Raw genomic sequence first — 15214 nt, forward strand, 5'->3', positions numbered from 1 at the left:
TTCTCACCAGCCCATCAACTGCACCCACTCGCACATCCCAAACCCGCTTTCACACAGACGCACAAATGAACGTGCAGGTGCTGTATTGGCAATCAATATTTACCGTTCCACAAACGACATCTTTCAATCTCTCCATTCTTTTTATCTGCAGGGCACCTCACGAGTCATTTGCTGAGACTCGTCTTGTCACAAGCGTGTTTGCTGACATGATCCTGACAAGCCAAAACTGCTCAGGCTAAGTCATCTCCCGGTGAGATCTGAGATTAAATCTTTTTATAGAAAAGACACTATGCTGCCACACACTTGTGTTTTTTGTGCCCCTTACGCCGTGACATATGGGTTTTCATCTTCTCCTGTGATGCAACACCTATAATAAACTGATAATTTGGATGGTGGCTGGATGTGTGGAGACATTTTCTGTTGTTCAGTGACTCGTGCGACAGTTGAGGATGCGCTCTAATTAGAGAAAGGTATGGGAGGTAGTTTTGGTCAGAGGAAAAACATGACAAGAGCTCCTGCTATTGAACAATGTTTGACACTGAGGGGCGCAGAACGAAAGCCCTTCCAAAAATACAGTTTTCACAGCATTAAAAATAGTTTGTGTGCTCTTGAAGGGTTTTAAGATGGGGTCTGACGACAGAAATCTAATTTCAGAACAAAAGACTCATGCTGATGAACAGATTGAACCATAGCACTGTGGAATTTTTGTTTTATTTAGGGTGCCAAAGAATAAGTTATTCCTAGGGATGCCCCGATTGCTCTTCTGATGATTGGAAATGACTGATTTTCAGCTTGACTGGCGACCAGCACATCAGGCACTGAGAAATATAAAACACATCATTTACATAGACACAGACAGACACAAACCCTTAAAGGTTTTCATTTTACTAATATTCTTTAAAAGAGCCAGAAAGTGGGAGTCTGAAGTTTTATAAATAATCTCCTCTATACAGCAGATGTGTGTTGGGAGGCGGGTCAACTTCCAGTCAAGCAAGATCTATTTCTGGGCTAGCGGGGTTGTGCAACAGTTAGCGTTGAGAGGGACGCCACAAACGGCTGATAACAGATTGGAAGGGACGAGCAGGCTTTGCTTATTCCGTACGGAGTGGAGCTCACCTTTTCTTTTACGACACACACATGCACAAATGTAACATCTCATGGGAGATCTGACACTTAGAGCAAGAGACATGATTAACCGATTAACTGCATGCAAGAGAGCTGGCAGCTCACCCTCAATCCTGCTGGGCAGGGTTAAGGTCCACAGTCAGGTCAAAGATATTATAAAAAAGTTGTGGTTATTAGGACATTTTAGTCCACTAAAGGCTTGTTCTTGATCTGCCTTAAGGCCAAAACACTGATCTATAAATTTGAATCCATATGGAGCCAGAGTGTGCAACACTTTTTTGTATAATTGTCCTAATGGTTTGTTCCCAGCGATCAGCACCTCACTATAATGTTTGGTATGCAATGCTTTCCTGCTTCATATGCTTACAAGCCACCTGGCGTAACTCTTGTTTTGAGCATACACTGTGAGTATAAACCCACAGCACACATCAAAAAAGAGTTTACCATCAGAAAAATGAAGTTACACACACTATCACTGGCAATCGGTAAGGATTTGGTTGCATTGTTTAGGTGCAGGTGTACGCAGGTTTAACAGTAGAGCACATTTTACTAGTAGTACCAACAGGGTTGGGAATCAAAGCTGTTTCAATTAACTGGTGCCGCAGTTTTCATTTTCAAAAGAACAAATACAAACACATTATTTCAAAGGAGAGATTTGAGAAATTTTGACCAGTTACCAGGCGACTTTTCTATTCTAAACTGGGTAATAACAACATATAGGTTAATGCTCTAATCTGGTTCATAAGGGGGGAATGTAGTGTACCATCTTTTTGGCTGAATGTAATTTGTACAAATACATCTGTCCAGTAACCTGCTGCAGTTTCAGAGAAAATCCACTAGTTTTTTCTCTAGTCGGAGATTTCTTATGACATCACAGTTGAATTTTGAATTAATAAAAGAAAAGATTTTGCATGCTGTCAATTCAATTCTTTAAAAGAAAAATCTGAAGGTCAGATATCTAAAATAAAAAGAGAGTGCAAAGCGAAAGTTGCATCTCTAGCAACAATTAAACATGATTTAGACTAAATTTGAGATTGACATTGGCATAATATGTTTGTCACAGTCCTCCATTCATATATGTCAGTTTTGTTACTCAAAAAGAAAACACTGTTTAGTTCCATTTTGTGGCAATCAAGCACTGTGAGTTTTGCACCTCAATTTTAGCTAATTCAGCCTTGCATCCTCACATCAGCTGCTGCAGCGCTAACTGCTGATCGTGCTGGTAAACGGCTCAAATCACAATAATTAACTAGAAGGATGAAAGGGAGCACAGTCCTCTGCCAAGGCCAGTGCCCAGTGTTGCACTTTTAAGGAAAATTATTCATGGTCCCTCTCTTTTGCTCCGCCTAAAAGTGTAGTCTTGCTGTCGGCAAGAAAAACAAACACCAAAAACAAAGATCTTGAATTATTTATTGTGCCTAAATTCCATAACTCTCCAGCTCTGCTTTTTCAAGCTTTCAAACTTCATTCATCCCAACAATCCCACATTAAGAAACTCTGCAGGACACTGCAGGGATTCGGGGAGGGGCAGACAGCAGACTGGGAGCAGCAGAATGTCAAGTCCACTCATGTATGTAATGGTTACACTGAAGTGATTGTACAATGTGACCCCCCTCCCTCCTCATTGTCCCCACTGCCCCTTCCACCCCATCATGATATCAATTAATATCATGGCAGAAGACAGACGCACCGATGAACCGTAACAAGTGGCTTCTCTGGAGAGAGCCAGTGCCGTGAGACTGCCTTAATTAGGCCTGAAAAATGGCAGGTTATTCCATCCCTGCGTTCCCTGTTAAACTGCACTACAGAGCCACAGAGTCAACTCTGGCCCCAACTGGCAAATGTTATTATTTCATCTTAGTCGCAGCTGTGAATAAGCCAATGGGCGTGACAGCCAGTGGGCGCCAGAGATTTTTTAACAAAGTCTTACAGGAAAGCACGTGTGGTGACTACAGCCGACGGTTCACTGCTACAGCCACACATGCTGTACACAACATGAGCCTTTTCATTAATTAGGAATCAGGGAGGTGGAATATCTGACAGGTAATGAGTCCACCCAGTCTGGTTGCTAACAGACAGCCAACACCTAGTTGTAATTCAAACTGTGTTTTCACATTCAAATGTCAACCTCTCTCCTTCCCTTTGCTCTGTATGTGTTTTTGGGTGTAAATTTCATCATGAAATTTCCATCTTGCCTGCCTTCATTATGCAGTCTGGAGGTGCTATCCCACTGGTGCACTTCAGTGTTGCCTGACAGAAGGCTGGATTTGAAAGAGACTAAATAGGAATTGGAATTAGCGAGACATAAAAACAAAAACAAGTCGCTATAACAATTAGGTGAAAGAAAGGACAAACCCTCCCCCCTTCCCTCCAAAAGAAACAGGCTCATTCATACGAGGTGCAAATATATCTCAGTGACAATATATATTTAAAGACTCTATACAGTCATTACAAATAAGGATATGCACCTATGTCACTGCTTAAATGAGACACCTTAAATGCTTGAATTTAAGTGTAGATAAAAAAAAACAATCTTTGTTATGTGTAAGCTCAGTCGTGACTTGTGAGACAGTAAAAATATTCTGGGGCACACTTTTTGCTGCTTTAACAGTGGTCTGTAATAACCTTTCTACAGTTACTCCCTCAATTTATAACATCAGGAAAACATTGATTTGATTTGAAATCTTACGTCCTTTTTGTACAAATTCACAAAGAGGATTCACTGGATCCTCTTTGGTTGTCTTGATTATCAATAATGCAGAGCATAAACTTATGTTGAGGTGTCGTTCCACTGTTATGGACCTCGTCTGTGGAACAGCCCACCAGAGAACCTCAGAGCTGCAGACACTGTTGATGTTTTTAAAATGAGGCTCAAGACCTACTTTTTTAGTTTAGCTTACAGCTGAATTTTATTTCATTTATTTATTTTGTTTTAGTTTACTTTTATCTATTCATCTATTATTTTAAACATTTGTCTTTTAATTATTTTATTATATACTTATTTATCCAGTGTTTTTCCTCACACCGGGGACTATGCAGGGTTGTTGCTGTGGTGATCGCCCTGGTCGGGGTGGGGATCCTGCACTGCAGCCCTGGCTGTGGTGTGGACGCCGGCCAGCCCTGATCTGTTGTGGTTGTCAGTGTGATGTTGAGTGAGTTTATGTATGTATTGATTTTATTATTGATTTGATTATGTAAAGCACTTCTATCTAAATAACATTTGATTTGCTTTGATAAGGAGCATTGTTACGCGTGCTCTTTGCATCAAATGTAAACACTCTGATGCGGTTTCATGAACTATAAACAGGAGATGCTAGAAAAGCTCATCACGTCTGTGGTTTGTCATAATATTGTCAAAAAATGTGATACTCGGAAATCTAACATACCAGATGCAAGTGTTCACTTCAAATCCAGTTCCAGGATTCCAGTTGAATCTGAAGTGCATTTGAGTCTCTTCTCTGTACTTTCTGTTATTTTGCAAAATGTTTAAAAGCAGTTATAAGCAGGAATGTTTGTCCACACGTTAATGTGTAAAATTTTCACAATCTGGGCTTAAAAATGGTAAAATGACAACGTTTTTGAAGGCAGTGTAGTCCGTGACGATATCTAGTTCTCTAACCACAACCTTTTTAACATCTAAACCGAACCACATGCATTAACTGTAACCATCTTCTATGTACTTTTAACTCCTAACAGTAACCATGTGTTAGAGTTTAAAGGACCATGGAAAAGGTGGTGCACGACGGAACTTGAAATGTATAATTCACATAGTTTACGTGTCTGTTTTGGCTTTTCTTTTTTTATTAAAAAAAGGTTCTCTTACAGGTTTACATGTGAAATATTACACGCTATGTACAGTATGCATTATATTCTAATTATCTTCTATATTATATGTACTAAAAGCATCATCAAATATTTTGAGAGTAACTCTTTGAGTAAAAAATCATTTAATCCATCTAGGAAACTGGACGTTTTACTGCAGCTGAGTAAAACAGAGATTTTGCAAACTATTCTATATGTTGAGAGCGTCTTCACCATTACCAAGTTAACACCAGCTCCAAGCTACGGAAGCTCATTCTGACTGCATCACTTTCAGCCAGCAACGACAGAATTTTAATGCATCATCTCGTTGGACGGACGAGTTTACGGACCTTCGATGGTAGCAACTCCTCACTTTCCAGCAGCTGGGCTCCTGGCTACATGGAGGCGTAGCTAAGCTAACAGTCGGGTTTGGTGAGCCACCAGTTGGCTTCGGCTGCATAATTACAGATGTGTGGTACCATTTCCTGCTGAGGATACTGTCTGGCAGGCTGGTATTATTGTACAGGAATTTAGTTTCAGTCTGTTCGACATAATTTATCAGCTGCTACTGGGAAGAAGTGTACAAACTACTGTAACTGCAGAATTTGACAGGTTTTAGGCAGTTGCTTCCTTTTCTTTAAATATAATCATTGAGCAACTACAAATGGTAGAATGCATTCATAAAAAGGTTTGCATCTCTTAAAGAGTGTTTATTTATGACAAAATGTAATTACTTTTCAGTTCAGCGATACCTTGAAAAAGCTCCAAGCAGGCTGATTCATATATGCTGATCTCAGAACCTGTAGGGTTGTCTGGCCTCATAGAAAAAAGAGCCATGCTGTGGTCAAGCATTATGCACACGGGAAAAAAAACAAACAGAGATGAAATATAGTGTCTCATTTCTGCAAATGAAATCGTTTGCTATTTTTGTTCATCCTCTCATGAGCACAGTGACAATCAACTCTGAAATATGAATGCAAATAGCATTATTAAAAGAGCCTAATAGCCATTTCCAATACAATGCGTCATTCTGATCAATTGGACTTATTCAGGGCTCCACGCCTCCTTTAGCCTTTGCCTCTGATTGTATTTTCCAAATGCCAAGAGCAGATAAATCGCTGCCACAAACACAAGTCATTTAGCAACAATGGAGCAAAATGTGATGCATGGACACAGCTTCTATGCCTTCCTTCTCTTCCTGGAGAAAGTCTCCAAGCTCTGAATCCCATCTGCTCACCACTCCACGATACTGCAATGATTTTCTGCCCTGCTACCCCCCTGTGGTGATCATCTAATTACACCAGGCTTTAGAATGACAAGTCATACCTTCATAGAACACCACTCCATCCCACTACTAGATATAAGATTCAGCTGTGATATTACTGTGGATTTAAACTACAGCCAGAGTCAGAAACAGTCATGAAAAATGAATGAGAGTAACATCTCTAATGAACGGTAATGCTTGCCATACCTGCTATGAAATCCTAAAGCTGGGTCTCCTCCTAATGATGCTGTTTATCTGGCATAACCACAAACTGCAAAGTGGATACTGTGTGTGCACAGCAGATTTGTTTTGAGGAACAGGAGACTTTTAATGGCTGTGAAAGTCAGCAGGCTGTCTTTGTGTGTCAAGCCTCAAACGAGAGAGAGAAAGAAAATGAAAAAAAGAGGGGAAGCGAGACCAAATGCAGAGAGGCTTCTGGGTCTTACCTGTCCTGGCATGGCATTTTCACACAGGAGAGTTTCATAGTCTATGGCAAAAACCGGGGCGTTATCATTTATGTCCATCACTGAGATGAGTGCGATGCCTTTCCCAATTTGGGTTGGGTCCTCTGAAAAAGAAAGAGAAAAGAGAGCCCTGGTTTGTGTCAAAGATTTCAGCAAAACTTTTCTTTATTTCTGCCTTGATGTACTTGGTCAGATTATGGATTATTGATCTTTCTCTGGTATTTTAATTAATCGCAAAGATGATGGCAAAAGCGCTGCTGTAATAAAATGTGAGGCATGCTTCCAACAGCTGGCGTCGTTACCCACTCTGCTGTGGATCAGCCTGAGTGATTAGAGTCGGCGCAGGCTTGTTGTCGAGGATGACAGCATCTGTGATCGAGCCATCTTCTACGGAGGGGCTTTGCGCCTCTGTCTGGTTGACACACAGCTATGGCTAAATGGCTGCGTCTGAGTGGAAGATGATGATTTAGTCTGGCGTTGCCACGATGCCGGCCAGAGAAGACGCTCTGACATTCGGGCCGGCTGATTTGATGGTGATAAAAAGGGCGCATGGAGCCTCGGGCCACAGACTTGTTGTCATCAGCGTGGTCTGGATGCAATGTGAGTGACCACAGCTCAAATGCACACACAACCGTCCGCCAAAGTCCCTGCACTCTCTTCTGTTACAAGGAACCCATTTACTATAAATATTGTCACAAGGCAGTACAGGGCAGTGGATTTTGTCGGCAGTCCTTGAACTCAGAGATGTTCTCAGCTGAAAACAGTGCATGAGTGTCACTATGTGTCAGAAGTCAGTACCTCATGCATGAGGGACTGTTGTGACATTTCATATGGCTATTAATATATGCTGCCTTCTCTTTGTTGCTATATCAGGCAACACTCACACTCGGGAATCAACCTAGGAGTACATCTGTGTGCTGTGAGATGTAAATAAAAACACGGCTTTGAAGCAAAGAAGCGTAAAAAGGTTCTGAAAAGAAGAAAAAAAGAACACCCTTTTCACAGAGTTCAGTCTCAAGATATGAAAGAAGAGGAAGTGCCAGGCTGGCAGGCTGCTTGTCTTTTTTAACTTATACTGATGTGACGCAGCTGTCGAAATTGCTCAGACGATGATGTGCTGATGATTGTTGTCCATTGTGTTTGCAGGCTGGCAGTGGAATGATGGGAATGCGAGTGAAAAAAAAAGGTGTTCGTGTCCTTGGAGCATTGACAGATGAACAAAAACGGCACGCGGCACTTCTTCACATCACATTAACATTGTTCACCCGTGGGTGAGACCGCCCGCCCTTAGTCAGCATCTTGTCCCCACAGCTCAAGGAGACATGGAGGTCAAAACGACCGCTCTTGTGTGTGAATTAACATTCCCCGACAGCCCTACAACAACTCCACACAGTAATGTCCTCAGCGTGGTCAACTAATAGGCATTATAAAGTGGAAAGATTTGATATACTCTCTCTTTGAGCCTAAAATGTCAATACTCTCACTAGTCGAAGTAGTGGACGTAGAAATAAAGACACAGCAGTATTCTATTTGTAGCACACGGCCAGTTTTTGATTTTCTTGCTGCATTTGGTGACATTTAAGACACCTTAAAGAAGAAGCTGGTAACTTGGATAAAAATATCTATACCACACTTGCTTAAAAAGTCACTGTGACGCTGAACTTTTGGATCTCACCCACCCATATTACGCTTCTCTATGCAGGGAGAAAATCTAGAGGAAGAGCTGAAGCACAGCAGAGAGGGAGGAAGAAGAACAGCTTTGTTAGCACAAACAAACACACTGTTTAATCCAGTCTTTACCGCACTTGTCCACACTTTTTAAAGAGAGATATTTGCTCCAGCTCAAGGGCCGCGTTAAACCGTTGTTGACCGGTTTTTTAAAACGGTGACAGAAAAATGTGAATGCTATCTGTCATTTTGACAGATTGCAATTCACACCCCTGGCCACTTGGTGGCGAATGAGCATATTAATTAGTAGGGGTGTGACGATACACTCAGCACACGAGACAAGACGAGACTTTAAGAAAACTACCAAGACAAAAAGATAGTTTTGACTGGACCAACAGACTTTTATTTAACTGAGTTGCACATGCATTTTGAAATGTTTTATTATAACTCTTTACATGCATGATGTATGTGAGCTTTTAATAAACTTCTTCTTTCACAAATTAAAACTAAATTGCTGCGGTGTACGGCTTTATTCTCATACAATGCTTGCATTATGTCCGTGTTTTATCAGTCACTCTACTGCCATTTATCATTTACCCAAAATGCTGCCAAACAAACAAAGTGGCGAGATTTGAAAGAGGCTGCTTACTGCTTCCTCTCCTTCTCCTCCTCTTCTTCTTTTCCTTCCTCCTTCTTTAGGTTCTGGTAGGCTAGACTTAGCAAAGGCGCATTGCTGCCCCCACAGGTCACAAATAGAAGTTTAGATAGCTCACAAATCTCGCGAGACAGATTTTTAAATAGAGAAATATCGTTGAGTTTAATCTCACGCCTATTAATTAACTATATTGTCTCTCTTGATGGATGATGACCTCGTTGGCTTCACTAGGAAAAATGTCGCGGCAGCTGAGTGTCCGAAGTCTCTTCAAAAAGCCCAAAAACGATGATGGTGTTGAAAAAAGAGGGAGTGATGCAGTGGAAGATGAAGGGCACGCGATTCAAGTCCATGCAGACCAGGAGGAAGGTGTGATACTGTGCATTCAGGCCACAGCAGGTGAACTGTTAATATTTTAAGTGCAGTCGTTTAATTTAATTGTTCATTTGTAGCTACTGGGGCCACAGTAAAAGAAAAAGTTACATGTAGGCTATAAATCTGCTTGATGTGTGATGGCACGGTGTGGAATGTTTGGACTGAATATTAATTAAAAATGAATGAAAATGAAATGCTGTTGAACATATGTCATTATTATCATTTTTTAAATTCAAGCGACGGGTGAAAATAGATTATGACAGGCTTTTATGACCCTGTCAGTCAAAATGACCTCTGCTCCAGCCCCTGAAAACTTGACTTGAATCGCATGCCTGCTTATGACTGCTTGGGTATAACTGGACAGCTGTTCAGTGAAGCGGTTCAGCCAGCTGTTTATTCGGACTCATGTGGCATTTCTGAGAGCATTTGTTGTTGGTAAACTTACGAATCTCAATGGCGAGGATGGTGAGGTTGTGAATCAAGTTGGCTTCCCGGTCCAGTGATTTGGCTGTGCTGATGACCCCAGTGAGAGCATCCACATTAAAGAAACGCTCCAAGTCCGTGTTCCTGTCAATGGAGTACCTGTGGGGGGGGGGATTACACTTTTAAGAATTGCTTTTAGGGGTATTGAGTTAACATTTGTTTCCTCTGCGTGTATCTGCCATAAAATCTGATATCTGAAAAACAAATAACAACAATAAATTTCACCAACTTGTAATTTAATAGCACGAGTGAAACCAACCCCTATTAAATTCTGATAAATATTAACACTGTCTACTTGTCCCTCAATACACAACTTTAATCAAGCCCTTTCAATACACATCAACTCATATTTCTGGAGAAAATTACAACTTCAATTAGCATACATCCAAGGGGTATTATTGCAGTGTAATTTGACTCTCGTGGCTGCATTAGTTCCACAATCATTTTAATTCAAACAGATGGGAGTGAAATATATTGCTGATTCTGATAACAGTCACAGGGGCAAAAAGAGGCAATCTAAAGCTACAATGGTGCAGTAATTAGATTTTCTGATTAAGATTACTAACAATCCTAACAGACCGAGCATGAATACCATACAATATTCATTCAATTAAGAAGGGGTTGGGATCTTGAGAGTAACATCACACAGACTGACAATTCGAGTGCTTGTTTTGAGTCAAATGCCACGGCACACGTATCAAGCCTTGACCCTCCTGCAGGAATGCCCTTCTCTTGTTCAAGATGGCATTTCACTTTTGCAAATGCTGCACTCCTTGGCCCACCCACCATCTGGCACAGTCTTTGTGTCAGCCACATGGGGACTTTTTAAGGCTCTGTGTTTGTAGATAATGTGGAGGAGTTGATTGAATAACCCCTTTATTTGACGTTTCTTCTACAACAGCCCACTTGGTAAAATAAATTCTGATCTAATAGCAGAAGGATCAGTTCAGTGTACCTGATTGCACTGTTGGATGTATCTGGGTCATGGGCGGAGACTCTCCCTATTGAGGTACCCACTCTGGCGTCCTCCGGAACAGACATCTTGTTAAGAGGCACGGAAAAGACTGGTGGCTCATTCACATCTTCCACCGTCACTTTGACTGATGTCGTGTCGCTAAATGGTCCCAAGCTCAAAAAGTTGGAGTCAATGTTCCTGTTCGTGGCTTCTATTCTCAGAGCAAAGCCACTTTTTGTCTCAAAGTCCAAAGGCTGAAAGAGGCAAATACACAAAAGGTAACAACACATAGGTTGGTTAAACTCTGCACTGCACTGTACGACTATGGATATTCTGCTTTTCCAGTCAAATGAATCATTCACATGTACGTAAATCTGTACATCATTCATACAGTGCTGCAACACAATGAAGGACAGGGCCTTCATTGGCACCTTATATTTTAACACACAGTCAGACTTAAAGTCATTTGGTGAAGGATTATTGCTACTTTGTTCTGTGAAAGCCACAGCAATGATTTTAAGACAGGCGCCAACACTGTGAAAAGCACTCTGAGATGAATGTGTTTGAAACATTTTGTCTGGCTTATTGAACTCTCCTCTGCAACATATAATATACTGCTGGAGCACATTGATTTGACACTTTCATTGTCAGAGAGTCTATCCAATGTTGTAATTGTCTGAGTTTGCTGCAAAACAAACAAAGGATCAAATTGGCTGGGCTGACAAGAGCTGCTTGTGGCCAAAAATTGCTATACCTCTCCAACAAAAGAGCAGCAACAATGAGCTGTCAAATCGATGTGGCCCAGGGAGGCCGTTTCAAGTCTGAAACCCTGAATTTTGACGTTTCAGCCATGAGCTCCAAAGTATGCAAAATGAGGTAAGAATGTGCAACAAATTTCCTCCACAGACGAATAAGTGGCCCATTTAACTTGACAAGTTTATTTGTTGCTGTAGTCAGAAGTTAAGAGTAATACTGGTGAGAGTGAGGTCTGAACTGTTGTGCTGGTAAACCTGCTCAGGACTGGAGGCTGTTTCCTCCGATTGGATGATTTGCCCTTTGTGATCAGCGCTTTATCCAGACAGGATTGTGAATCAAACTCTATTCCAAATAGAAGTTAATACAAAAATGCCTCATACTGGCTAACCAATTAAAAGTTTCAAGTCGTCTTATCAGTTCATCCATAGACAAGTCTCGATTTCCCCACTGAATAAGCTGCCAATTAGCAAAAAAGGATACACGAGGACTAAGAACTGATCAGGATAAAATATGAAAACATTCAAATGATTCCCAATCCTAAATCCAAAGGAGAAAGGAGAGCCTCCATTAAACGAGCACAAATGATCTTGTATTTTCAGATCTGAGTAGGCAAAATATTCTAAAAAAAAGAATCTGTTAATCACATGGAAACTATTTCATCACTTCCTGTTTAACACTACAGTATCGGACCACTCAATCATCATTACTCCCAACAGGCATTTCCTACTTATGTTGCACTTAGTTAAGATAATAGTGTCACAACATCCTGTAACATTCAATTACAGCACTGGAGGAAATGCTGCAAAGACAGGAATAGTTTTATCCTTCGAGTTTGTCTTCGATAGAAAAAATCCATTAAAAAGACCCTTATCAACACTGTTCAACCTTGTAAACCTCAGGTCTTTTATTTCCAAATAAAGATGTTAGCAAAAACATGGTTTCAGTTTTCTAATGTTCAGTAAGTCATTCAAACTAATGGGTGGATGAATGAGTGTAAATGGAAAGTACCCATTTTTTTCATTCTAAACTCATACTTATCAGGACATAATACAAATAATTTGTCCTTACCAAGTCTTGAAGTCAGGTAAATACTAACAACCCCCTGTGAAATTATTCAGCACTTTGTTTTTCACACGGCTGCAGTTTGAACTGTAAAATATAAAGCTGCAAATTTACATGTAACATCCAAATCAAATGAGTGCCTCATCGGTGTCTGTGCAATAATAAAACTCCATGTGTTCATGTACTGTTGCTGGCCAGCTTATATACAGATCTTTTGTCTTACTGACGTTCAGGAGCGCGGGTTCAGCACTTCTCTTCTGACTGAGATACTACTTCTAACTCCTTACCATTGACACAGACAGGTTTTATGCCCTGACAAGTGTGTCTGTTGTGCAAGCTGCACCTTTTGCAGGATGATGACCCCTTCTTGTGTGTCTTCATCTGTTGTTATGTTGAACATGCCGGGCCCGTCACCGTCCATGATCCTGTAGTCCATCTCGGCATTGGAGCCTATGTCAGCATCTGCTGCTTTGATTCTGGCCACCACAGACTTCACAGGCAGCGACTCCAGCACTGTATACTGATAGCTCTCTGGAAAGGGATTGGAGAGGATGGTTGTAATGGCAGGAATGGAACACGAAAAGGCAGGAAAAGTGAGACATAAAACTTTTTTTGTTTCTGCTTCTACCTGCAATACAAACAGCGGAGAAGACAAAAATTAATTAGTAAGTTTAGATAGCAAAACCAATTTCAGTTTTCTGTAAGTTTGACTATGAGTGGAATCTGTAAAGCAAAATAGAAGAATTCATAATTCCTGCCTGAATGTACCGATAGGCTCTCTGTTCAATGAAAAAAAAACAAAAAGGCGAGAAGAAAAGAACAACAGGAGTCACGGTAGGTCCCTTTGTCACATTTCACAGGATGAAATGTCCACTCAAGGATTCTATTACTCCGAAAATCTCCATTGTGGTCCCTGAGCCTTTGTTTGACCCCCTGGATTTAAAGTACTCTTATAAGAATAAAGAAAGGAATCATATTCATAATCATAATCTCTCCAATCACCATGGCAGAGCTCATTACCAGACCTTTCTGTGTTCCTCACAGTATCTCCCTCAGCCACCGTCTAAATGCTAATCTGCCTTACATTGTTTGCTGCCATGTAATCTTTATAATGGCTTTTTAATTTGCCATGGAATAGCGGCTCTTTAAAAGACCAAAAAATGACTGTCCTCCCTGCCGTATTGCCCCAGCACCTACCTCCCCACCCCTGCCTAACCCTGTCTTCTGCTGCCTCTAACCTTGGCTTCTTTCCCTCTTCTTGCTGGTGCCCCTGGATTCTGTCTGCTCTGATGCTCCATAATAGCGTATCGATTGTGACCCACGATCCTGTGAGCGCAATGGCAAGAGCAAAACCCAGAACTCCTCTAAAGTTCTTTCTTCTCAGCGTGACAGCGCTGGGTTAAAACGACACTGATGACTTGTTGTGCAAACTTGAACCTTTCTCTCCCCCAAGGGACCGGCAAATTGATTCAGCGTCATGGCAGGCCAGCAGTGGAGTACACCACCAGACAGCGGTTGGGCTATCAGCGGCAAACCGATTGCCGGTGCTTCGGATTATCACGAGAGGCACCGCGTGCCTTTGAATCTCAAAGCTCGGCCTGGAAGCCATTAGCAATCCATGAAATAGGCTGACAACAAAATTGATTGATCCTGGTATTCAAGGCTGTAGCAGACATCAGCATTGATGAGGAGTGAGCAGGGAGTTGCACATATTGCAGGAAATCTGGCTTTTAATTTTTTTATGAGACCAAATGTTTACTGAAAAGAACAAATGTAAGGTAGTAGAATACAGAGAGAGCAGGATTAGGAATGGCGTGAACAAGGTTTAATGTGCTTTGCTTGTAAGACACATTACAAGAAAAATAGCTTCTTTGTTAATGATAACTTAACAAATGTAAAATCCCAGCTTTTGTGCCTTTGCCTTCATTGAATGCCCTCATTTGTTTCTCTCAGTTCAAGTGGTCTTTAAGTGATAATAGATCTTTAAGCCATATTCATCTGAAAAGAAAAAAAAAACTACTTAAAATGAAGCACTGAGCTAGTGCTTTTATTCTGATTGCTAAGTAGCTGCTGAACAATGTATGTACAAACTTAATCAACCATGTGGAGGCAATCAGGAACAGCGTCTTACTGTGGGTGAACCGCGGTGCGTTATCATTCACATCTGTAAGCGTCACCGTGACGGAGGTGGTACCGGAGAGGCCGCCCATTTGGCCCACCATGTCTTTGGCCTGGATGACCAGCACATACTGGTCTCTTGTCTCTCGGTCCATGTTGGGCAAAGCAGTTCTGATGACACCTGCAGATACAACCAGAGAGGAAGATGAGGATGAGTCATTAGTGTCTAACATGCTCTACCCACACATACACCAACACGGTCGGTCCCATCTGCATTCATTTGAACTGGTTCAGCATGTTAGTACTTTCAGCTATATATCTTAGCTTTAAACATATCATTATATTAAGTTATTACTTAATACTCTTCCCTGGTTTGAAATTGTTTTAGCTCTGGTACCTAATAAACAGGCAGCTACATCTATTTAATACTTGGAGTTTTTGACTACTACTTCAAGAAAATAGTGTTTTATACATTCACATACCTCTTTACA

At 41.2% G+C, this 15214-nt stretch overlaps 1 protein-coding gene across 1 annotated transcript in view; it reads right to left on the reverse strand.

The window, feature by feature from the left end:
- Positions 1–15214, reverse strand: part of LOC140284630 (cadherin-7-like) — a 118584-nt gene that overhangs the window by 25875 nt on the left and 77495 nt on the right. The window contains exons 5-9 of the mRNA XM_072378545.1: positions 14737–14904; positions 12949–13136; positions 10788–11041; positions 9795–9931; positions 6637–6758 (exon numbers count right to left, since the gene is read on the reverse strand). Of these exons, the coding sequence (XP_072234646.1) occupies positions 6637–6758; positions 9795–9931; positions 10788–11041; positions 12949–13136; positions 14737–14904 (869 nt within the window). The remainder of the gene's footprint in view (positions 1–6636; positions 6759–9794; positions 9932–10787; positions 11042–12948; positions 13137–14736; positions 14905–15214) is intronic.

Source organism: Leuresthes tenuis, unplaced genomic scaffold (assembly GCF_036924035.1).
Source record: "Leuresthes tenuis unplaced genomic scaffold, fLeuTen1.0.hap1 SCAF_24, whole genome shotgun sequence".
Lineage (NCBI taxonomy): Eukaryota > Metazoa > Chordata > Actinopteri > Atheriniformes > Atherinopsidae > Leuresthes > Leuresthes tenuis.